We start from the raw sequence: 25,871 nt of genomic DNA, 5'->3' as shown, positions 1-25,871 counted from the left end.
ACCAGGCCTCACTTTGGAGCGTGTTACTTCCTGATCCTACAGACACTTCCTGCTGACACTTCCAACCACTGAGCTCAGTGGGACTGCTCACAGCCAGAAGTGCTGCGCTCAGTTGTGCATGCAGGATCAGGCCCCGCAGAACAGTAACAAAGCCGGCAGCAATGGAGCAAGACTCTCTGGTCCCCTTTTTAAAAGAATGACTAGCCCTGTGGGCCAGCTACGTTTCACAGACCAATGGCTTGCAGCATTTCACTCTGACCACAGAGTCAGAGCAGCACAGAAATCCAGAACTCCACACTCTTGCTTTTTGGATGCCCATTTTCCGTTAATTTCTGTGAGAATTGAGGGTCCAAATCCTTCTGACACCTTTGAAAAAGCTCTGCCTTAATGACAAAATCAGCACATAAAAATACATGTTTCGTTTTTGGCCTACGGCCCCATCTCCCTAGCCTCCCCAGCAATGAGTGCTTCTGTGAACCTGATCTGAAAGGGTCATGTCTGAGCTAGCCTTTAACATCTCCATGCAGACCCAGTCTTTGCTCCAGCAGCACAGATGGTGCATCTGTGATGCTAGGATTGATTTAAAATAAATAATAGAGCAACTTGCCTTAGGCAATCCTCATTGCTCCCTGAAGCTGTGTTGTGTATCTTCCACGCTAGTGCCCTATTGGTTACTCTCCACCTGTTTTTTTTTCATAGTTCTGGGTGCCCAGTCGTCACACTGTCTAATGTCTCCTAAGTGATGGTGCTAAACTTATTTTTCTGATCTTCCTTGCAAAGTCAGCTGCAGTAATCGGGTTTCACTCAGAATCGCATGAGTTTTGCATGTCTGACTACTTGCTGGGAAAGGAATTCTCTTTAAAGAAAGAGTGGGTGAGTGGGTGGGTCTCTCTCTCCCACAACCAGATTAGCTCATTCCTGCTGCCAAGTGTATGCTGTATATAGCATGATGGTTGAAGTCAAGGACACTTCTTCTGGTGTGGAGGGAGAAACCTAGTACAAAAAAACTATAGTTATTCCTTATTCTACTAACTGCAGTTAACAGGGAATGGAATGCCTGCAGGGTCAGGGTAACAACCTGTGCTTATGCCTTCTACTAAAATGTGCTACGATACCTTTCTTATTCCATATTAAAATAACTTTTTCCAGAAACACCAGCGGGCTAGTGATGCTCACATGCATCTTCTTCTCTTTTCCAGGACCCATGTCCTGTGCTAAATGAAGTCTCCCCGCCTCGCACTGGCACCAAATACCAATCCTCCTTAACGTCGATCAGCAAGCCTTCCTCCACCTATCCCTCAACCACAATTGTCAACCCTACTATCGTCCTCTTGCAGCACAACAGAGGTAAGGAGACATGCAGGTGTATCTCCACTTGTGGCTCAGGTTCATTCAAGTGGAGCAAGCTATTGAAACTCATTGTAATGAGCTGGCAAGCATGTGTGTGTACAGCTGTCTTCAATCAGAACTGTTGGAGTAGATGTCTTGGGCTCTATACTGTAAGTGGTGACAGAGCCTGGACTTTTGAAGTAGAAGTGTCCGAGTGTTCTCCCTGCTGCAGTCACTGTGAAGGTGTGAGTGGCTGAGGCATGCTGTGCATTGATAGCTGAGACATGCTACATGGCCACAGATGTGGTACAACATATAATTAGTGAGAGACCCAAACAAAAGCCTTGGACCCGAGAGTTTTGGGGAAGTTTGGTATTGATCTTTGCAATTGATCCCAATCTCTGTAATGGGACAAATCGAAACCCCAAATCACATCATTCTACAGCCACCCTTGCTCAAAACCATCTATAATTACAATTCAAACCCTTTCCCTCCTTTATAATAGCTCCCTCTGCAGGGTAGGTTCCATATCCTATGAGAGAAACGTTGCTCCTACTCCACTTTCCGTGTAGGTAATGTTATCCCAGCCCCAGTCGGGATCTGTATTGCCTAGGGGAGTTAGGTATTGATTTCCAGTGAGATTTGGGCACCTAACTCACTTACACTGCTTTGAAAACCCCAGCCTAGGATGTTACCATTTTCCTTTTATCAAGGAAATCAAATATCACCCATTAGAAGCAAGGTCCATTTCTCTCCTGCTTTTTATCATCCTTATGGAAAGTGCTCCCAGATGTGTTCCTCCGCAGTCCTGAAATGCTGTATTTGATTCTTTTCTAAAGCTGACTTCAGTCTTTGACCCCAGAGCTACTGATCGAAGTTTATCTGCTAGGTAATATAGCACAATGAAATAAACCCATCACTAGCTATTGGAGTGATACTCCCTGCTCCAGCTGGAGTCCCTGTTAGTAGCCATTAACAGGAGCCTTCTCCCTTTATGGAAAGCATTACCTTTAACTTAGCCTCTGTGGGATGTGACATGATTACCTTGACTGTACAGACTGGAAGGCTATGAAGCCCAGCTCAGCTCTTGGATGGAGTTAAATGCTGTGCATGGCACATTGGTGTTTCCTCTGGGCAGAGGAAGATGCAGGCCCTCTTTCCTTCTGCCAGTGCTCTGAGAGCAGCCTGGCTCCATGCGAGCTTTGGATAGCTGTAGGTGCAGCTTGATTAAAGGCCTTTCAGCTGTTCCGTCTTGGTGTGCTCAAGCTTGTTGTGTCACACACAGTTCTCCCCTTGACAGAGAAGAGCCAAACCCTTTGGTTGATTTTAAATCTGTACTGAGCCTTTTCTCACTCAGGACAATTCAGGTGTCTTTGTCACACAAGGAAATGCCTCTTCCATTCTTCCCTGAAGCCACCATCATCTACTCAGCGGTTCTCTGGGCAGCCTGCAAGCTCCTCAGACTTTGCTGAGGGTCCCACACCGTGACCAAGCATGGAAGCACCAATGATTTAGTATGTGTCTGGGTCTCTGGTCTATCTCCAGTAGTGCAGAGAGCTAAACAACACATTCCTCTTCTTCCTCCTGAGTTCTCTACCTCAGCTCAATACACAGGCCTCCTCTCTGCTTAATAGTGAGGAGAGCTAGTAGGGAGGAAACCTCCTCTTCACCTAGGAGCTCCCTTTTCTCCAGTTAAAGTCCATTCACCCCATGTACATTCCTCATTTCTCCCCACCCCCCAGAGATGGAAACATTTCTCAAACACAACCTCCTTAAACCATCTATGGGGTGTTATGCCAGAAGATCTTCCTGATTATCAAAGGTGTAGCAAGGAGGCATGGCCTCCCTCTGAGACTGACAGGGAGGGACTGCAACCCACCCCCTGGTGGGAAGAGTCAGGAAGGCCAGGCCCAGCCTGCTGAAAACCAAGGGGCTGAACAGGAACAGGAAGTAGAAAAGGCAGGCCTGGCAGCTCATTTAGGAGATAGATGCATCACGTGTGCTACTGTAACCTAAAGAGGATTCTGATTGTACTGCGGACTTGTCATAGCCGCCAGCTGATCGAGACACCAAGGAGCTGGCCACCTACCCCGGGGAGACAGGACAGACACAGAACGGAGGTACCAAACAAAGGGGACGTAGGAAGTAGCCCAGGAAAACTAAAGTACAGTCTGATTGTTTCTTAGCCCGATTCTAGGCCCGCATGTTTCGTGTCTTCCTACCCCCTGCCACCCCACTCCTGAGGTGGCAGCCTCCCCACTCAAGGCCAAGGGGCCCATGTTTGTCGGCCATCCACCAGAGCCAGGATACCTGACTGTTTGGTGCCCCGCCCTGCCTGAGCACCTGGGTTCATAGGCTCCTTTGCTGCTCTGCCTTGACCACAGATCAGAGCCCTCTACTCTGTTTGGTGCCCTGCCCTGCCTAAGGGCCTAGGCTCCTAGACTCTGTAGTGCTCTGCCCTGCCTGAGGGCCAGAGCCCCCCTTTTCTGTTTAGTGTTCCACCCTGCTGGAGGGCTTGAATCCCGGAGGCTGATTACTGCTCGGCCCTGCTTAGGGGATCCAAGCTTCACAAACTGCTAATTTCCCCCTTTGATTGCCGTTCTAAGGGCGTGACAGCAAGGAGACGTGGCCTCCCTCTGTGACTGACAGGAAGGGACAGCTCCACACACCTACAAAAGGAAAGGTCATCTCCTCAATAGAGGACCTCCCTATTTGATGGCTGGCTCTAAGATCCCCGTTACCCAACTCTACCTCCTTGATTATAACACATGGATGAATCTACCCTTCTGCTCTTGATGCCCTATTCAGAAGAGGGAACTTTGCAGCAGATGGGTTCCCATTCCCTTCTTGAGGGCAGGCACATTGTTGTCTTAAGCACTTCTCTTTTCCATTTGCGTTTCCCGGTTATTTCTGGGTATTGGTGACATTCACAACAACACACCTGGGCAGCTTTCCATTGGGGTGGGTGGGAATGTGTTGGGCTAGGAGGCAGGGCTTGCAGAGTTTTCTCATGATTGCCAGAGGACACCAGTGATCCCTGCAGAGGGAGCTGAATTTGAGTGAGCGAAACAAGGAATTCTTCTATGGTGAGTAGCCCCACCTTGCATGTCATGCCTGGAGAAGTCTGATTATCTGAGCAAGCAGTGTGTCCAGCGGATTACTGCATCCTGCAGATTTGCTTGGAGGGTGAACCATGCTCCCAAAGCAATCATTTCCCTGACAGGCATTGCAGGAAGTGGCTTATTGCTAATAGGTAATGGTCATACTATGCCCTTCTCATATTGCCATGACTAAGATATTGACATTCCATTGGAGAGTGCCATTCGTCTCCAAGTTCTAAAGCAATTTCATAATCAGAAATAAGTGAGAAATATTTTTTTGAACTTCTGAAATTCTTGTATTCGCCACATCAACTTTCAAAATTATCAGTGTTTGATATTGTTAGTAAGATGATACAATTTGAAATGTCCTGTATACTTCATATAAACTGTGCTCCTTGTTAGGGAGAAAGTGTTCTCTTGTCGTTAGAGCAGGGGCTTGGGAGCCAGGACTCTCTGGTTTCTATTGCCTTTTCTGTCCCAGACTCGTTATGGGACTTTGTTTGACAGCCTCCACTGACTTTGAATGTCTCAGTTGTTGGGTGGCCAACATGAGATATCTCGAGTGTCTCAGGTTGAGAACCTAGGAAAGGAGGCTCCTAAAAAAGAGTGGTCCTTGTGAAATTCTTGGCCTTTACCAGCCTGTACCTCAGTTTATCCATATGTAAATTAAGAATAATCATTCAGTCCACAACTCATAAGGATATTGCGGGTCTTAATGATCACAAAGCATTTGGCATTCCTTGCCACAAAGGCCCTACATATGCAGAAAAATGGCTGTGTTATTACTTAATAGTAATATTATTAACATGCTGCTAACTTGAGTATTATTTGTTGGTTTATTTGACAGTAAGTCTTCACAATTGTTTTTAAACTGTCTTCTGTTAAGCTGTTTTCCTTCTCTCTGACATAACTATACTTTGTTGTTGCAAATGTACGGGTCACTTTGTATTGTGATGCTGAATAGTCACCAGTGCTGCTCTTTGGAGGGCGGCGGGTTTGTCACTTTGCAGGGTGTTGAAAACTTGATCCACTCCAGCAGTTTCTGCCATTGTGCGGACGGCACATTTCTTGCCTGTCAGAAACACAGCAACAGGACGCTTACTGTCTATGTCTCACCCTCTTGTTTTTGTTTTTTTTTTCGTTTTCCTTCTCTACCACAGAACAGCAAAAGCGGCTTAGTAGCCTGGCAGGTATGAAGCAAAAGGTCCTCACCCCACAGCTGCTGCCTCTGCTGGAGTCAAGTGGCTGCTTTGCTAGCTTGCAGAGTGCCTTTAGCAAACACACTTCTCAGTAACTGCAAGGAAGCGAGCTGAATCCCTAAAAATAAATGAGTGTTGCAGCTCAGCCACCACAGCTGAGCTTTTTGTATTAGTTTTTTCTGAAAGTGTTGGAAATATGCATAGTTGCAGACAGGCACACATTAATGTGGCCAACCCCAGCTGTCCAAAAAGCATGAGATTAAAAAAAAAATGTGGAGTTCTTTAGTTCTCTTCTGGTTTCTGAGCCTATGGGATACACCTGGGACATGTTTTCAAGCTTCTCTCTGCAACCATGAGGGCTAGAAACTAACTTGAAAAAGCAAGCTGACATTCTCATGTAATAACCTGACTCCAGGAGCTGAGGCTTTAATGAGAATGCCAAATATCATAAAACTCATGATAAAATCCTGTGCATGCACACACTCACACATACGTACTTAACACACCCACACTGTCCCCTTGTCTGCTTTCCCAGCAAGGCTGGGAAGTTCCTCCTTGAAGGGAAATCTAGGACTTGTCTACATGGTGCTGCAGTCTGGTCTCCATGGGCGTGAGTTGTGGAGTACTTTGTGTTGTGCTCTTACTGTCCCACGCAGACCCTGCTGGCAGGAACTAAAGGGTACCAGGTGCACTTTATTGTTGTCCTTTTTGAAACAGGACCACAACTATATAAACTAGTTCACAATTTGTTTTTGCCAGCAGGGTCTACATGGAGTGGTGAAAGCACAACACGTTAGAGTGCTGTACAGTTCACATCCCATAATCCAGACAAGCCCCTCATCATTCTCATCCCCTGACATAGAGCCTCATATGGTAGGCGACAGACGCATTCAGAATAGTACCTCACTGCTCTCCAGCAGCTGCAAGGTATATGAATGAACTGCTTTTGTTAAACAGTATTGCTGCCTGAGGAGATGAGGAAGAGGATGGGAAAGAGGAAAGGAGAGAGCGAGAGCAAGCAGTCAGTACCCAGACACCCTAATGTGGATGTAAGGGAGCCTGGACTCTGTGCTTTGTACGGGGCCTAGTCTGATGGCTCCCTCTCCAATCAGCTGGCACGCCACACCTGCAAAGTCAGCCCCATCGCTCGCATGGCCTATATTTTGTGCCCTGAAGCACGGTGCCTGTCTCCTCTGCACCGTTGCCCTCTTCGGCAACATCAGCCAGTGTAACATTTTCTCTTCTCCCTTCCCAATCGAGTCGGCATCTGCGCTGCCTCTTTGCCACCTGGGGTTTTAAAGTCCAGTCAGATGTTTCCTCTTGGTTTTTTCTTTTCCAAAGTGTTTCCCGTTGTGGTCAGGAACTCTATTGTCTGTTAAGCGGGAAATATGTTGAAATCCTCCCACCTGGCTCAATGTGGAGTATTTCTAGGCAGGGTTTGTTCCAGCCTAAACAGTCGCCAATCTGGATCACTGGAGAGTGCCCTGGCATTGCTGGCTTCACACCTGCTCTCCGTCTATCAAAACAATCACATAAAGGTGGTTGACTGACCCCCCTGACCTTAGCTTGCATCCTCTGGGTCACACCAACAAAACTCTGATGCTGAATGCCCACCTGTCACTGCTCCCCAGAATGGATGGCTCAGAAGATACTGAGTGTTGTACCTGATAGTATGCGATCGGTGCTCTCTACAGGCCTCAGAGCAAAATTATGGCCTGACTTACACCCTCTGCGATGTCACTGAGTTGCATGATATATAAGTCAGGGTGGGATGTGGCCCGAGAACTGTTTTCTTCCTAGGTCATTGCTTTGAGTCCAGGAACATTCAGTAGGGGGCCCATGGTGAAGGGCAATGATGGCTTCAGCCCACTTTCTAGAGGACAAGTTCCCCTGTTGCTAGAGACACCATTGAAACTGGCACTCGTTGGGTCTCCTTGGTGACAAGCTTAGCTGAGTGGCCAAAGGCTGAACAGGCATGAAGACTGAATTGCCCTCTCCCCTTAAGCAACAACCCTTGGACGAGGAGTCCTTGCGGCACCTTGGAGACTAACAAATTTATTTGACAAGGCACCTCTGATGGCATAGAGTGAGGAGCCGGTCCTGCTATCGCTCCCTGTGCTACCCCAGGTTCAAAGCCTTCTGTCACTAGGACTGTCAGACCTGCACTTTTCACCAGTGCTAAATGCACACCGAGACAAAGAATTCAAATGAAATCTTTTAAGTCAGTGTAGCTGGCTGGAATATCTCCCACAGCTCTCCTGGAGCCTGTGCCATCCTGGTGAACTCTAACCCTTGCCTTGCACCCCATAAATCTCAAGCTTTGGGTAGGAGAGTGCTCCTGCAGGCCAGCACAAAGTCATTCCTTAGCTCTCTCCAAACTGTCACCAATAATTTGCGTGCTTGTAGGAATAGCAGTCAGAGCTCAGACTGTTGGTCCATTCAGTCCAGTATGTCTGCCTTTGTCTGCCTAAGATATTTCCAGGGTAGCAGCACCATAGCCTAGGACCACTTGGATGGCATGCTCCATCCACCTGTGTTGTGGTTTCCAGGACTACTTATAGGGAACTGTAGAGCAAGTCCCTCCTGAGCCCAGGAAGGGATTGGTTTACATCCTGAAGAGTGCAATTTGATTATGGTAACATAGCCTTAACTTTCACAATTACAAAATAATAATGGTCGCATGATTAACCAATCCTTTAAAAAAAAAAAAAAAAGGTTCCGTCCAAACCTCTGGCCAACTGAACTTCCGTGGAGTGACTTCCACAGACTGATGGCGCTGTAGGACGGAGTATTTCCTTTCTAGCACAGAAGCACGTCTTTCATCTCCAGCAGGGGCACTGAACGTGACAATCACAGTTGTTTTACATGCTCACCTCAAAGAAGCAACGGGTTGAGATTGGGTGGGGGTAAGAAGCTGAGATTTCTTCCTGAGTTCAGATCATTTCACATCCGTAAACCTTCCTTCCCTCTGGTCTTCAGAGTCATGGAAGTCATCTGATTTCACCAGAGCTTTCCATACTCTGTTCCCAGCAGCACGTAGGTAGCTCTGCCATGGGGTCTGGTCAAACACTCCATACAGAAATGTAGAGGTGAATATAGAAGAAGGGGACCTCTACATTAGGAGCACAGTAGGACCAAAACAGAGAGTATGTGCGTTCTTGGGGATAGAAACATTGAATAGTTTTATTTTAGCCTTGCCACATTCTTGCCATTTATAAAACTTTTTTCTTGAGCAAAAGAACCCCCCAAAAGTAAGTTTGAAGATGATTTAAAAAAAACAAACAATCCTAATAGAGGGAATTTTGCAGTTCAGAATTGTGTTTGCTGTGAGTACGGTCAGAACAATGCATGAGCCTTTCCTCTGCTAACCATCCTTGTCAGAGCTCCGCAAATTGAACGGCTTTGGGCAATATGGTGAAGTGCATGTGAACAACTGTTCTTCCTCTCTCAGATGCATGCAGTTCTTTAACACCAAGGATAGGACTTGGCAAAGCGTTGATAGAGCAGACTGTGAAATCACACACATTTCTCACCACTGCCATCCATTTGGAGAAATCCTGCCTCTAGCGGGGCTTAAGGCATGCCATTCTGCAGCGCCACATGGCACATTGTAGTACCAGAGCAGCCAACGGTCCATTGGTTCCTTGCCAAATTGATGTGGTGCCGGGTGGCAGGTGCTAACACATACATGTGCCAGAAGGAAAGGAGCTAGGTATTCTACATGGAAGTAATGTGGTCTCAAGGTATATCTGCACTGCAATTAAACCCCACGGCTATCCCATGTCAACTGACTTGGGCTTGCAGGGCTCAGGCTGCAGGGCTATACAACTGCAATGTAAATGTCCTGGCTTGAGCTGGAGTCTGGGCTCTGGGACACAGACACACGCACACTGTTTAATTACAATGTAGACATACCCTGAAGGACTGAGTTTGTGGCTGAGAGCCAGGATCGCCTCTGTTCTAATCCAGACCTTGTGCATAGCCGTGGGCAAATGTCTGAAACCTATGTTTTCTAAAGCGGCCCCTAATTACAAGTACCTCCATTTTCTAGGTGGCCTGTCTGAGACACCCACCAGTTCTGTTGGGAGTTGTGGGCTGTCAGCACCTCTGAAATCAAGCCCAGGGAGTCTCAGAGGGAACCCAGAAACTGAGGCATCCAAAAGTAGAGGCCATCCTGCTCCAGTTTTCTCCATCGGTAGAGTGGGTTGATACCCCTCATCACAGTGTGCTGGAAAGATGTAGTTAATGTTGGCATAGTCCTTTGGAAGTACTCCACGCTGTAAACACAGGTGCAGGAGGAGGATGGAAAGTGGGTTTGGAGAATAGGATTTTAATGTCCAGTGAGCATTTACTGCCCCAAATCCCATTTCAACACTTTGGTGCAAATTTTCAGGTCATCTGAAAACCAGATGAGAGAAGCTGCTCTAAGAGCTGAACTGGACTCTAGGCCAAGCATTATTTGACAGCAGAGAAGTTACAGGCGAGATAGCATTCAGAACTGCTAGCTACCCAGACACTAAGCCCCCTATTTATTTAACTAAAAAAGCCCCGGATGTGGCACTTCTCTGCAGAATTGATTTCTACTGAATTCCCCATGAAAGACACAGTGAGTTTGCGGTCTCTGGCCACCTGAGTGGGGGTTGGGGACAGCGCACGCAAAGAAGCGGTGAAGAGCTGTGGAAGTGGAGGCTGAACAGTCTGGTCTGCTGCATCTGTTCCATGGGAGAAGTGCATTCTTCACTCAGCCTGCATTGCTCGTGGCAATTAATCCTTTTGCTGCTGGTCTTTTGGGAACAGATAGTCCAGGGTACTTGGACCATTCAGCAGTATAGTAGGTGTGTTTGGCAAGAGGTATCCAGAATGCTTAGCAGCAGCCCTACTGTGACTGCTGTGTACTCAGAGGAGAATCCCTGCATTCTTTCACCACATACTCATTAGAAATTCAGAAGACATTTTAATCTATCCCAGTTCAAATTCTCAAAGCCAAATTCTGACCTAAATATATTAAAAAAGAATCTGTCTAATGCAAATATACTGGGCACCAGCTTGGCTCCATAGCTTAAGTCAAAGAGCAAGGCCCTGTAGTTGAGGGCTCAAACAGACTTAGATCCTTGGTGGATTGAGGGCCGGGGGTATATCATGCACTGACCAGCAACAAGGCAAATAACCATTTGAGACTTGGAATCAAGCCATGGATAAACATTCTCTTCTCCCACCAGATTGATGCTTTGTCCCTGGGAATGATGCATCAGTGGTAACGCCTCCTCTTTTCACACCAGCCCCCCTTTGCAAATAAACCCTTAAGAACTTAGGCTGAGAATGTCAAATCTGCCTAAGGGATTTGGACACCCATTCCCATTTTTTTAATGGGAAGTAGACACCTTAATTTTTTCTTGCTGGGTTTAAATAGCTGCTTGATTTTCTTATCAGGTTCCTGTGTGTTGGGTCCTGATTATGAATCTAAATGATCCCAGGGACCTCCATCTTTTTCTAAAGACATGTTTCCCACAGCTATATTGTGCAGTTTGCTTTCCTTTTCTCTAGTGCTGATGCTGCAGAGAAGAATGCTGTCTCAGAACTCCATTTTCAAGTAAAATGCACTAAGTGAGCATGAGACCTGAGTTCAAATGGTCCTGGGCATAGTTATAGCAGAAGTGTTCCCCACCCGCTGGGGTGGTACTTGTGCTTCAGGCTTTTGAGGCTGATTCTTCCTAGGTCCAGTGAAGCCAATGGAGACATAATTTGGTCTTGTCCCTGCCTTTAATGATGGTTCTCTGTGTTGGCTCTGTTGTGTGATATTCTATCCACAATGGAGTTTGCTCTGCTCCAAACCCCAATCAGGCAGGAGGTTGCACAGTTGAATGGGAAGTGCCAGGTGCTATGTGGAAGGGTCCTAGTTTGGTAAATAGGTACAGTTGCCCAAGATGTTGGGAACTGGCATTCGGCAGAAGGATACAGTGGAGAGCAATAACTCGGAGGAAAGGGCTCCAAAGGGAGAGTACCACTGCAGAGTGTCAGTGAAGACTGAGCTTGTAGCGGGGCTAATCGTATCCGACATGAAGGGAGCTTTTTACACGTGTTATTGGAGGAGTCTGTGATGTTCCCGCCCCCTCTTGGTTGTGCCAAGCATTTTCTATGCACATTTACAGAAAGCCAGACACTTCTCCCCGGTGCCACAGTCTGCCTCATTGATGCTTTGCCAGGATTTTTGCCTTAGAGTGACATATGTTGGTGTGCTGAAATGGTGAGCATGAGGATAATGACCACCCCTCTTTCATTTCCAGATTCCCTGCCAGACAGGCCAGTTGCTGATAAAGTAGGCCCTGTGTCTGCACAGGAAAAGCCAGCTCAGGATAGTGCTCAAAGTGAGAAGCCAGCAATGGATGAGAAGAGAAGAGCTGTCAGGAGTCCCCAGTATATGGCTGATGTCTCCGTGGATGATGTAGGCATTCCACTGAGGGTAAGAGAACAACACTCAGGCTTACAGGCACATGCTTAAAATAAAAATCAAGAGCCAGATTCTGCCTTCAATTAGACCCATATAATTAAAGCCAGTAGAATTGCATGAGTGTAACTGAAGGTAAAATATCACCCCAATAGATTTATTTCTAAAGTCTTCCTTGTGTTCCTGATGACCCCTTCAATTACTATGGGTGAAAGAATTTTCAAAATCTCATTGCACTTTTTGCTAGTTGTGTGGATTTAGTTTCCTCTCTTATTTTGCTTCATGTTGACATCTGAGTTAGGCTGGTCAGGTTCACTTCCCCTATCTAATTGAATAGTGCTGTGTTGCTGAGTTTGGGTTCAGAACACTGCAGTGGGATATGGAAGGGCTAAATTCCTTTGTAGAATCTAGTCCTAAATTTTCCTCAAATTATTTTCACTGAATTTTTTAAAAAAAATCCTGAAAATGTTTATGCTGTTAGTAGGGACTTAGTCCTGGCATTTGAAACACACCCAATTCCACAAACTGTCTGAATTATGTAGTTCAATCTTGCTTATAACTATTCAGTAATAATAAATAAAATATGATAAAGGGTGCACATAGCTTTTGATTGTTAAAGTAACCCTAACAAATTGAAAATTTGGTGGAAGTCAGGCCAATGTTTTTTACTTACAACTATATATTTTTAAACCAGAACACAGACAGATCAAAGGACTGGTACAAGACAATGTTCAAACAGATCCACAGGCTAACTAAAGGTACTGTAATATGGATAACTTTATTTTTTTAAAGAGACTAACCGGATAACAGTTTGCTTCACATAGATGGAATATTGCACTGTATATTAAATAAAGCATTTTGCATTTGTAATCCATGTTTGCTCTGGAACATAGAAATCAGCTAACAAATTTAAAGACGATACTATCAAAGGAGAGAACCCAGTCAATTCCAAGGGGAGGTGTGAATTGCTCTTAAAGGTGAACTGAAAAACCTTTTATAAAAAGAAGAGAATTGTTTGTGATCCTGAATCATTAGCTGGGTGGTGGGTAGACAAAGGCTGTGTCTACACTAGTATATTTCAGGAAATCTCCCAGTATAACACAATGGTGGGGATTGCTTGTGTGAGAAGAGATAAGGGGTCTTTTACTACCTGTTCATTTGACGCTGCTTAGATTTTGGCCCCAAGGAGCACATTTTTCAACTCTTTTCCCACTTGTCAAGGAAACGTCCCGGGGTGATTAGTCCAGAATTTCCAAATAATCATATTTGGAGAGAGAAATACATGTTTTAAAATGTTCCTGTCAGAGCCAGGATTCAGGTTGCTCTGTTCCCCTTGCTACAGTTAGAAAACATCACAAATGCCTTCCTGTCCTTATCTAGCAATGCCATCAACTGGTGCTGGAAAACAGGTCCCTAAACTTCAGTCTTAGCAAGTACAATGACACCGAGTTGACTTTTAAACAAGGAGAGGCTGCCCTGTGAAAATATGGACAGTTTGCAAGAGAAAGGAATTGGTAATGTTACATTGCTTAATAACTTAGGGCCTGATCCAAAACCTATTACGTGAATGGAAAGACTCCCATTAATTTCAGTGGGATCTGGATCAGACTTCTGCTGTTTAATACTGTTGATATATTTAAAAGCCAAAACTATGGAGAGTACTTATATATTGGTTACAATATATCCTCCATTAATGCATTACTTTTTGGTACATTGTATGTTCCACATCTCTTAGTAGTGTAAGAAATGAATGAGATGGTATTAGCAATCCAGCCATGCATAAGGCCTGATGTACATGACAACACAATTCTGAGCTGTGCTTACTAAATGAAACACAGTGGATATAAAATAATGCAAGTTGGTTTGCATTTGCTGCTGCAGATGCTATTTTGATGAGCTGACGAGTGAGTTTATATAACCACTGAACTGGACGGAATGAGAACTGCTCAAGCTGTGAGTCGTAACCCTTGTGCTGCTGACACAGATTGTCCTTCACCTCAGATGATAGAGGCACATGCTTCAGGAGCAGAGGATGAGTTCAATCCCTGCTGTCTCCTGCTGTCTTCCAAGCAGCCCAGATGTGCACCGCAGTGATAACCACTGATGTGCCCATGGCTTTGTTACATTATAGACTCGGCATGAGAAGGATTGTTCCACAACTTCTGTGGATTCTTGCCTCACCTGGACTTCTCCTTTAAATCTTTCCTTTCTGTTCTTTTTCTAAAACTTGCTCCTTCCACTTAGAAACTCCTGAAGAAAACCCTTATTGCCCTACCTACAAATTCCCTGAACTTCCTGAAATCCAGCAAACACCCGAAGGTACCATAAGTTCAGCCAGAGTATCTGTTGTCTTGTGTTTGAGTTAACTGTACCGTAGCTCCATTATAGTAACTAGATTCAGGTACTAGATTATCATTATCCATTTATTACTCATGGTGGAAATTCGAGTACACCTAGTGTGCCTTAGTCTGTGATGTATAAAATGACTAAATCCTTCCTAACCCATTTATGTGTTTGAAAGTATGATACCATTTCAGTCTACTATTATCAAAATAGGCAATAAAAGTTTACAGTGGTAGAAAGTTGGGGAAATGATATGGTGCCTCCACTTCACTGTGGATAGTCTCAATACATACTGCTTTTCTCTGCCGCAGAAGACAATCCTTACTGTCCTACATACCAGTTTCCTGCGTCTACTCCTAGTCCTAAATCTGAAGGTAATAGTAAAGGACAAGATACCTTTTTCTGCACAAATGCTGCCTTGTCCATTTATTTTCTCCCTGGAGCTTCTCCTAGCCACTGAGTGTCATGCTGCCTCCTAATAGTTTGCTGTCTTTTGAGTGTTGCCGTGATGGTTTGAGGCCTATTTTGGCTTTGTGGTGCTCTTCTGGCTTTTTCACTAGCCTTTGACTAATGCTACAAAACTGGGCTCTGCTTTGTTTCATGTGCATAGTCAGCTATACCTAGCCATATGTGTGCAGTGGTTACTTAACATTCATACAATGCTGACTTACATCTCATCTTGATGATGTCTCTTGAAAGATGGCTTTAAGTATGGTTTTGTTTTCCTTGGGAGCAATACATTTCTTTAATCTGCTCTTAAAGTTTTTAATAGTAACACAGGATAGTGCCTGGCTCAAAAGTCACTGAAGCCCTTTGACAAGATTCCCTAAAGTTTCCATGGTCTTTGGATCGGGCTGTTAGTGTCTATCTCTCTTTTTATTAAAGTACATTTTAGAATAAATGGGATGTTGCACATGTCGGTTTGCTCAAGGCTGGCCTCAGGAGCTCAAGGACAGGATTTGGCATTCTTTACCGGGAAACCCATTGTATCCCCTAGCTATCCTTTTGTCCTGCTGGTGGGTGGTTGCTCAGGGGGTGGTTCAGGGGGTGGTTCAAGCGCTGCTCAGAACCCTTTGCACTCTCACTTTCCAAGGAGCTGCTGCAGTAGCCAGTGCTGAAGAGACTGTCCTCTACATGTGAGAAGCATTGGCATCTGCTGCACTCAGCTGAACAGGAGCCAGGACAGGCTAGGTGGGCAGACATCTCCCACTGGGGGAAGTGTGGTTTGGGACTGGCCTGTTTGGGAGTAATCAGTAGAGGTTTTCCAGAGCCCTTTACTGCTACAACGTAGGAAACTTGCCTACTTTGCCTGTGCCTGAAGCCCGCCCTGGTGAGACTATTAAATAATCTTTCCAGACCATTTTTATACAACACGTACGGTGAGTTGTGCATGGTCGAACATAAAATATGGATCCCTTATGTCAAAACAGGCTAGGAGATTTAGACTCACATCCCCTGTTAAAATGAATGGGGAACAGATACTTCGAGACATGGGGATAAGATACATGCCCACCTTTGGTGCTTTGAGATGTATGGATGAAAAGTGCTATCCTATACAAGTGCAATGTATTTGATGCCTTAATAGCAGAGATATTGTGTGAGAGAGAGACTATGATAAGATGATGAATGATTGTTATAAAGATGATTCAATTTTCTTGTTTCAGGATCCATTTTACTTTTGTCAGAACTAATGTATTTTGCCACAAAGCACTGTCATTAATGCAGGAGGGCTTTGTATTCCCATAAATGTTTTCTGCTCATGCATAAATGCACAGATAAATAATATGCTCAGCTTTAGGTAGTCGCAATATTATTAGACCAAACATTTGTCCTTTGTTGTTGCTACCATGCAAAGTATGTTTGGCTTTTGATATCTGCTTGGATTCTTTCTTTATTAGAGAATCCAAGATAGTGGCAATAATTGGGTCCATTCTGGCAGTTCTAGACTATTCAAAGTCTTTTGGAAGTTTTTCTAAATATGAAACAAAGGGTTTGAACAGAGATGGACTGAAGCCTCATAATTCAAATCCAGGTTTCAAACAATCCAAAATTCAGGGTTTGGGTTTAGGCCATTATAGAGACAGAAGCCATTTACAGAATTCTGATCTGGGCTCTTATTTCAAATACCTGCAAAGTGTGGGAAGTTCAGCCCCAGAGTTTTGGTTTGGGCCCCACACACAACTACTACACTTCTTAAGGTGCAATACAAACTACAAGGAAAAGTCCTTGTCTTACAGAAGGAGTCCAATATTGAAGCGATGAACTGGTGATTCCTACCTCCCATAAGGAAGGCCCTATGGGTACGGTACAGGACTGGGAATCAAGAGCCCTGGTGTCTATTCCCAGTTCTGCCAGTGACTTACTGTATGATCTTTACCAAGTCAATCAGTCCTTCAGTATTCCCCATTGTCAAATGGGAATAAATATGCTTACTCATCTTTGCAAAACACTGAGATGCAAAGCGTTATATATATATATTCCAGTTATTAAGGTATCAAGCAGAGTGCCCAAAGGATCAGTCCTGGGGCCGGTTTTGTTCAATATCTTCATTAACGATCTGGTGAATGGTGTGGATTGCACCCTCAGCGAGTTTGCAGATGACACAAAACTGGGAGGAGTGGTAGATAGAATACAGAGGGACCTAGACAAATTAGAGGATTGGGCCAAAAGAAATCTGATGAGGTTCAACAAGGAAAAGAGCAGAGTCCTGCACTTAGAATGGAAGAATTCCATACACTACTACAGACTAGGGACCGAGTGGCTAGGCAGCAGTTCTGCAGAAAAGGACCAAGGGGTTACAGTGAATGAGAAGCTGGATATGAGTCAATAGTGTGCACTTGTTGCCAAGAAGGCCAACGGCATTTTGGGCTGCATAAGTAGGAGCATTGCCAGCAGATTGAGGGACGTGATCCTTCCCCTCTGTTCGGCATTGGTGAGGCCTTATCTGGAGTACTGTGTCCAGTTTTGGGCCCCACACTACAAGAAGGATGTGGACAAATTGGAAAGAGTCCAGCGGAGGGCAACAAAAATGATTAGGGGACTGGAGCACATGACTTATGAGGAGAGGCTGAGGGAACTGGGATTGTTTAGTCTGCAGAAGAGAAGAATGAGAGGGGATTTGATAGCTGCTTTCAACTACCTGAAAGGAGGTTCCAAAGAGGATGGATCTAGACTGTTCTCAATGGTACAAGATGACAGAACAAGGAGTAATGGTCTCAAGTTGCAGTGGGGGAGGTTTAGGTTGGATATTAGGAAAAACTTTTTCACTAAGAGGGTGGTGAAACACTGGAATGCGTTACCTAGGGAGGTGGTGGAATCTCCATCCTTAGAGGTTTTTAAGGTCAGGCTTGACAAAGCCCTGGCTGGGATGATTTAGTTGGGGAATGGTCCTACTTTGAGCAGGGGCTTGGACTAGATGACTTCCTGAGGTCTCTTCCAACACTAATATTCTATGATTCTGTGATTTTATGAATATTGAAACTGGAAAGATGCAGACCCAGTTGGAAACTAGCACTTTCTTGAAATGCAGTGCTTCTATATGTTTTTATTGGCTGAATTATTAGCTGCAATAAATTTTGGCATTTTCCTTCAAATAAATAATTTGTAAAGAAGTGTTTTCATTATTCCATCAGCTTTAAATAACTTCCTTAGAGGCAGTTGGCTGAGAGGGTATTTTTAGACATTCATTCACCTGTGCTTTTAGGAACAGGAGATTTTATGATTTGCCATATATTGTACTCTCTAGAGAAAACCCATTGTTTAATATGGGAATAACCATCACCTTTCCAGCAAACTGCATCCTTTTTCTGCCGTTTAGATTGAAATATGGAAATGATGCTGAAAACTGATGTTTGTCATTATGCCAGCTCAAGACTATCATAATTATAATGGAGTCACTAACCATCAGTTAGGAGCTAAACCTGCTGCTGTTCCAGTCAGAATGTAGCTTACCAAGACAATTCAGCAAAGGGGGGGGAGAGAGCTAGAGAAAATTTGTTTGAGCTGAGCCTTTAACACACCCTTTTTGGTTCAATTAAAGGTGAAAATTCAAAGTCAGTTATTACGTTCTCCAACCCAATTGGTTCCTCAGGGTAAATGGCTCCAAGCGCCTCAAATGGGGAGGGCAAGGATTGGACCACGAGCAGGAACTACCCTCCCACCCCTTGCAATGGTGCCTACAGATCAGTGTTGAGGCACATAGGTGGGGCAGGGGTCGCATGAGAGTGCTTACATTGCCATTGCCAGTTCTGTACCTGGTCAATGGATTGTGTATTTCACTGTCCCAGGCTGTCAATCAACACCACTGAGTTCACTAGGCATTTGGTTTAACCTGGTGTTCTTCTGATGGCCTCATCCATTCTGTATTTCTAGTCACCATCACGCTACCCTTAATCCTTGGCTGTTTTAGGTATTTCTTCTCAAGAACACCAATTTCCCTTTACCCACAGTTCTCTCTGCAGAATTTGCTGTAATACATTTTCCTATGCTGTATCTCTTAGGCTTGTCCACATCTCCAAGACAAATGCAAGACCTTGAATTTGGATCATCAGCATGAAAGGAAGGATGGTCTTGGGGTGATGGCCTTAAACTGGGACTCAGGCACTGTGGGTTCAGTTCCTGACACTGACTTCCTCTGAGACTATGGGCACCTCATCTAGGATTTGTCCCAAAGCCTGCTGAAGACAAGCACAGTCTCTAAGTGCCTCAAATCCCCATGTATAAAATGGGAATGATAAGACTTCTTTTATCCCACCCTTTTCTGTGCCTGGCCTATTGAGAGTGTACGCTGTTGGGAGCAGGGACTATTTTTTGCTACAAGAACATGCAGCACCTAGCATGGTCCCTGTTTGTTTTGTACAAAGCACATTGTTGGTGCTTGAGGAATAATTTGTGTGTGTTAATATATTTAAATTCACTATACTAGTTAATAGAGGCAGAGTGGTCCAGTGATTGGAGCATGTGACTGAGAGTCAAGAACTCCTGGATTCTATTTCCATCTCTGACTCTGATATTACCTTAGGCAGGTCACTTAAGGCTTCAGTACCCCAGTTTGTCTTTCAGCTTTTGGTAACATTGGTATAATAATACCTACCTCCTCACAGAGGTTTTGTGACACTAAATGAACAAATGGTTGTAAAGCACTTTGAGACCCACGTAAAGAGGTGCTGAAGAAGTGGAAAGAATTTATATTCACAGTTCACCGAAAAACTATTTTCTAAGTGTGACTTTCACTGCTTAGAATCCTCTCTTTGTCATGGGTGTTTGGCACATTACTATGAGATTAAGGATAATGTGTGACCAAAAGAAAGCAGAGAGGCCTCGAAGCAACACTTTCATCTGACTTGCAAACTATTTTGTTTTGTTTTTCAGATGAAGATTCTGATTCTTACTCTCCTCATTATTCCTATTCTGAAGATAGTAAGTAACATTTCACGTGCAACTTTATGCACATGAATTAACAGTAAGCATCACTCGTCTTGGCCTCCTACAAAATTTACCAAGATTTTTATATATGCCTTTTTGCAGCAAGAACCCAGCCCTCAGTGCCCCGGTCCAAGAGTGAGATGGACAACATTGACCCTGACAAGGTTGTTAAGAGATCTGCTACTCTGCCACTTCCAACTCGTACTTCATCGCTGAAATCCAGCCCAGAAAGGTAACCTGAACTAAGGGAGAAACTCAGAAGTTCTCATTAGGAGGGGACTCAGATGCAAAGCTTGGACCCGGATTTGGAGCTGAACTTTCCCAGAGTCCAGGGCAGTTTGGATCTGGAGAATAGCAAGGGGTTGTGCTGTTCCTCTGATCGGTATTGAAACCCTAATGTGTTCCTTCATCATCCCAACCTACCCCCTCTGTTTGTCTGTCTCATTCATCTATCACCTCCATATCTTTTCATGTAGCTCAGGCCCACTCTGGGGCAGGGACTGTTTCCCTTTGTACATGCCTGTACAATGTCTAGCACAGCAAGTCCTTATCCTTAATTGTGGTTCCTAGGCACTAAACCGTAATATAAATATTAACAAGTATCCAAAATGTCTCTAAACCTCTTGGGGCTACAGAACTGAGTTGGAAGTCTCCTGAAAAAAGGCCCTTTTAGAGCCAGTCTGGACTTGGAAATCCAGAGACATGTGAAAATGAAAGTAAAGGGCAGTATGGTCTAGCAGACAGGACTTGGAATGCTGGACCTGCTTTCTATTCCTGGCTCTGCTGTGGGACCTTAGGCAAGTCCCTTCAACTCTTGTGCCTGTTTCCTCTCCAGTCCTTCATGTGTCTTGTCTAAATTGTAAGCTCTCTGGGTCAAGGACTATCTCTTACTATTTATTTATACAGCACCTAGCACCTTGGGGCCCCTGAATCCCTGCTTGAAATGCACATCATCATCATTGTGGAGAGCATGGGTTTGGATTTATTTCAGGGCTTGGCAAAGTTTGTTTGGGAAATGGGTCTTGCTGACTCTCAATCAGCTAATCAGCCCTGGAAACCCAGTTCAACACACTGCAAAGTCAATGGGATTTTCAGGTCCTAGTTAGCATCAGATACTGTTTTCACTCCTGCTTTTTAACCATGCTTGTAGAAGCTCATTGTAATAATAACAAATGCATTTACTGAACAGAGGGTGGGGAGAAAGCAAAATAGGCTATGAATATTTTATGCAATGATTAATTCAACCAGCTTTTAAAACCCTCTGCTCCCACTTCCTCTCAGTGGTTCACACTGGCTTCAAATGAGCAGTTCCATAGTCTGTTTGCTAACATAGAAAGCACCTAAGGTCACATGACTAGAAGATGATGATCTCTGATAGATATGATCCTCCCAGCATAGCAATTAAAGGGGAAGTACTGTAGCTTCCTGGTAAAACTCTTGTGAATCAAAAGATTAGACTAATTAGTGCTTTACATTATCAGGTAACAAAACCAGCAGGACTCAGCTGGGGAGAATATTTCCTAGGGTTGGAAGTGCTAAAACAATCAGGTCTGTTCTACACTGTGGAAATTAGACTGGTTGAAGCCCCTAGAATATTTATAAAACACTCTACAAATGGTCTAATAACTGGCCAGAACAAGCAACCTTTCACCAGCAGGTTTAGTTCTGGTTAATGCTTAACCAGTCCAGTGTGAACCACGAGCGTACCAGTAGTGATACACACAAACTGAAATGGTTCAATTTAGCCCTCTCTTTACTGTCTCACAGCACACTGGTGGCCTTGCAAAACCTGCCAGAATGCACTACTTCTGGGAATTGTAGGATAGGTTCCCAGAGTGCATTGCAACTGAGATGGTCTGGACAGTGCTAGTGTGGATGGTGCACAGAACTTAAACCATTTCAGGTGGCTAGTGTTGTCTGAACCATTTGTACTTACAAGCCAGTTCAGTACAACCACATCAGATCTCTAGTACAGATGAGCCCTTAGAACCGCCCAGCAGAAGAAAGATGGGCCCACACCACAGACCTCAGCCCCAGTTCCACCCTTTCCCAACATTCAGGCAGAGCGTGGAGGGATGTTCTAGTCTCAGAGGGTGACTTAAGAGTTCGAGCCTAGATTCAGTTCAAAGTTGGGGGGGTGTTGGAATTCTGCAGGACTATCTCTAAGGTACTTTCAGTAAGGAAAGAAGCGTGAGTTTGGCAATTCATGGAAAAGAATTGCCAGAAACCTTTACTGTCCTTTCAAGTGATTTTTAGCAGCTGATACATGTACACAGATTTAATTCTGGCTGCTATTAAAAAACAAACCCAAACCCATCTGACCTGTTCCTGTTGCCGCAAGTTTCCTGCTTTAGGCTATGTCTACACTACGCAGCTTTTAGCGACACAGCTGTGCCACTAAAAGGCATGCAGTGTAGCTGCTGTTTGTCAGCAGGAGAGAGCTCTCCTGTCGACAAAAAACTTCCACCCCCAATGAGCGGCGGTAGCTTTGTCGGCAGTTCACACAGGCGCTTTTTGTCGACAAAACTTTTCTCTCTTATGGGGAGGAGGGTTTAACACCTCTGAATGACAAAACTTTTGTCATTCAGTTGCCAGTTAGACAAAGCCATAGATTAAAAAATTCCCTGATTAAATCCAGATTAACTGGGGAAGGAGCTTGTCCAAAGAATACACTCATTTTCATGGCAATGGCAGAGTTCTGGGCTAATTAGCTTCTCTTTCCTCAGGAATGATTGGGAACCCCCAGACAAGAAGGTGGATACCAGAAAATACCGGGCAGAGCCAAAGAGCATTTACGACTACCGGCCAGGAAAGTCCTCTGTTTTGGACAATGAAAAGATGGTAATGTTCCTTTTATCCTGCTCCATGACTTTGGCCTATGTTTACAGTATGCTCCACAAGTGTTTGTATATTTCCATTCAGATAAGTTTCCTTACACTTATATCGCCTACGTTATGCCATTCCCATATATTTTGTTTTGCAAATGTTTGAGTAACTTCTTAACATTGTCATTCCACTAAAGGCAGATCCTGGGGAGCTGAGAGGGGCCTTTCCTTGTGGATGTGTTGTTTTCTGTGTTAAGTATAAAGAAAAGGAGTACTTGTGGCACCTTAGAGACTAACAAATTTATTTGAGCATAAGCTTTCGTGAGCTACAGAATACAGACTAACACGGCTGCTACTCTGAAACCTGTGTTAAGTATGGCTCACTAACCCTAGTTTGTAATCTGTGTTTGACTCCATGGCTTGTCTCTGGTTTTAAAGATGTGCTTATTTCTAATGCACAGCAATAGTTTATTCCATAGCGTTTGAGGCAGCAGGCTGACTAGTGTTCAAAGTTTGTTTTGTTCTCAGGTCAGCAGCTTTAAAGAAGTTAACAGTAAATTTCATACTGTGTTAGTGTAATCAAGGAAGTTCCAAAAAATATGGAGGTGTTTTTTATTAAGTGAATATTTTGGTACCTAAAGTTGTGATTGTTCTTTGAGGGGTATTTGTTTGAAAGCACAGTTTAAAGTGCTGATTGTTTGTGAGACTCACAGTATAAGTCTGGGGCCATGTTTTCATTAACGCTTTGGAGCAGGATTGAGGAGCTGTACAGAGCGAACAGTCACTTTTACTTTAAGATACAGTTGTGACAGGCAATTTAAAAGCAACAGAAGTATGTGGCTAAACTGCTGAATAATATGTTTCAGAGTCTGACTCAGAGTTTTTCCCTGTTCAGTATTTGCTTTCAAGTAACATAAGGCCCATTATTTTTTCCTGGGACTAATTCTCCTTTCACACCAGTGTAACACCATCAATTTCAATTTCTTGGTCCAGGCCCAATCCAATGCCTGTTGAAATCAGTGATATCCTTGCCTTGACTCCAGTGGGCATTGGATGCAGTACACTGATGTAAGTGAGAGGCAAATCAGGCCCCTAGTTTGCGTATAATAGGAAGGGTCATTCCTACTGTTCTGGCTGGAGCAAGATTTGAACAGGAATTTTGCCTAAGGACTACAGGCTTAGGCTCTGTGATTTAAAGCCTGATTCATCAAAGCACTTAAGCCCATGCTCAATTCCCACTCCAGTCAGTGGGACTGTTCACACGCTTAAAATTAAGCCTGTGCTTAAAACGTTGCTGAATCAGAGTCTAAAAACCAGAAGAGGGACAATCACCAAAGCAGCTGGAAAGACTCCTGCACAGTTAAGTAAAGAGTAAGGTGAGTTTTGAGAATGACACTCTTGACCATTTTTCTTTTTTTACCAGCTGTCATTTCAAACCAAAGATCACAGAGGACAGGTGCTGAAATATAAAATGGGACTGAAGTGCCTGTTGTTTGATTGTGCTCTGTGTCAGAATCCTTTTTCCCTAGCGTGTCTAAATATGATAGTGATATGTAGACCTTGTTTTGTGTTGTTGAGGGAAACCTAAAAACCAGTAGAAGGGTTATGTGAAGATAATTTGCAGTCTATTAATAGGTTGCAATTGTTATGCCATATTCAAAGCAGTAGCTATTAGGGGCCTGATCCAAAGCTCTTGCCATCAATGCAAAGATTCCCATTGATTTCAATGGCCTTTAGATCAGTTCCACTGTAAATTTTACTATGCGACAAGCTCAAAGCTTTTTGGGAGTCAATACATAATGTATAGAAACAGAGGCATTGCATCTGTTTGGACTGCAGTTAATGGCAGTACCTTTCTCCAATCCCTTGTGGTTTAACTAGGCTTACTCTAGACCCTTGGGAATTAACCTCTTTTTGTGGTGACTTCACCAGGTGACACAGAGTTTAACCATTTAACTTTCAGATACAAGTGTTTCCCCGTCTCCCTCCCCCCATGGGGTCAGATACCCCCATGGGGGGGTTGTTTTGGGTAGCAGCCAGCTTAGGACAGGAGATAATAAAATTGGAAGCATAAGAAGAACAAGCACAAAGGGTTGGCACTAAACTGCAAAGAATTGCTTGGTTTTGGCTATTGTGATTGGCACAGAGGGCTGAGGGCCAGGCATTTCTTAGTTCTGGCCCTAGCCCTGGCAGAACTCTCTCCTTAGCCATATCCCGTTAGGATAAATCAGGTTCTCTACTTTCTGAGGTTTTCTCCGCCAGGACCCAGATTGTGGAAGTGCATCTGACAATCACCGCCTTCTGTGAAAAGAGCCCTGGGCAGAGCCATCCAGTGGTCTTGAGAACAGCACTAGGAGCTAGAAACTCCTGGGTTTTAAATCCATCTCTGACACACCATTCTTTTGTGGTCTTGGGCAAGTCACTTCATGACTCTTCCTCACTTTTCCCACCCCTGTAAACTGGGGGTGATAATACTTACTCACCTACTGTACACCACAGAGGTGCTGTAATAGATAAAGGGTCAAAGTCAGCCTTGGCATACATGTCCACAACTCCTGACTGACTCACTTCAGCGGAAGCTGGATCCACTTATTCAAGGGCTGATTTGGTTAATTGATTTTTAAAGTCCTTTCAAGATGTCTACAGGAGAAATTTGTCTAAGTGCTCAGTATTACAGTGGGCAAAAATTATTTGCACCTCATTTCACTGAGTTACTGTACAAACAACTTAATTTTAGGGGAGGATTCTGGACTGCACCTCAGTAGACACACTGCACAGAAAGTATAGCCCAGGAGGAGAGAGGGACCAGGGTGGCTTTATGCCAACTTTTTGCCTTTCAGATTTTTGGCTGCTGAGGGAGCTGAAATGGCCACTAGTATAAGCAGCCTTGGGGCTGCTCTAACTTATGGAAGCCTCCCCGGTGTTGCCTACAGGATGCGCAGCAGTCCAGAGTCACTTGTAGTGTTCAGTGCCATGGAAAAACTCCCTCCTGCAGTCTGACTCTGACACATCTGCACTAGCACTATCGGGCGGAGTGGACAGCACTGGGCTACTTATATTGACTCCTGTGCATGGCCCCTATACACCACAACAGTAGCATATAGAGCAGGGGTGGGCAAACTACGGCCTGTGAGCAATTTTAAGCCAGCCTGCAAGCCGTACCACGTGGCTTGGACCCGCTGCAGCGCTCCGGCTGGGGCGCTGG

At 44.5% G+C, this 25,871-nt stretch overlaps 1 protein-coding gene across 50 annotated transcripts in view; it reads left to right on the top strand.

Moving 5' to 3' along the window:
• The window catches only part of SORBS1 (sorbin and SH3 domain containing 1), a 263,750-nt gene that overhangs the window by 181,485 nt on the left and 56,394 nt on the right, over window positions 1–25,871 (top strand). For 31 of the 50 annotated variants that reach the window (XM_073352785.2, XM_073352771.2, XM_073352778.2 and 28 more), the window contains 8 exons: window positions 1,200–1,347; window positions 5,591–5,620; window positions 11,914–12,089; window positions 12,769–12,832; window positions 14,319–14,393; window positions 19,788–19,835; window positions 19,944–20,073; window positions 22,568–22,682. In XM_073352785.2, the coding sequence (XP_073208886.1) occupies window positions 1,200–1,347; window positions 5,591–5,620; window positions 11,914–12,089; window positions 12,769–12,832; window positions 14,319–14,393; window positions 19,788–19,835; window positions 19,944–20,073; window positions 22,568–22,682 (786 nt within the window). The remainder of the gene's footprint in view (window positions 1–1,199; window positions 1,348–5,590; window positions 5,621–11,913; window positions 12,090–12,768; window positions 12,833–14,318; window positions 14,394–19,787; window positions 19,836–19,943; window positions 20,074–22,567; window positions 22,683–25,871) is intronic. The other 19 variants (XM_073352777.2, XM_073352781.2, XM_073352794.2 and 16 more) reach the window with 3 other exon arrangements.

The sequence above is a fragment of the Lepidochelys kempii genome, chromosome 7, assembly GCF_965140285.1.
Source record: "Lepidochelys kempii isolate rLepKem1 chromosome 7, rLepKem1.hap1, whole genome shotgun sequence".
Lineage (NCBI taxonomy): Eukaryota > Metazoa > Chordata > Testudines > Cheloniidae > Lepidochelys > Lepidochelys kempii.
The sequence above is the reverse complement of the archived record's forward strand: the minus strand, read 5'-3'. Positions and strand labels throughout refer to the sequence as shown.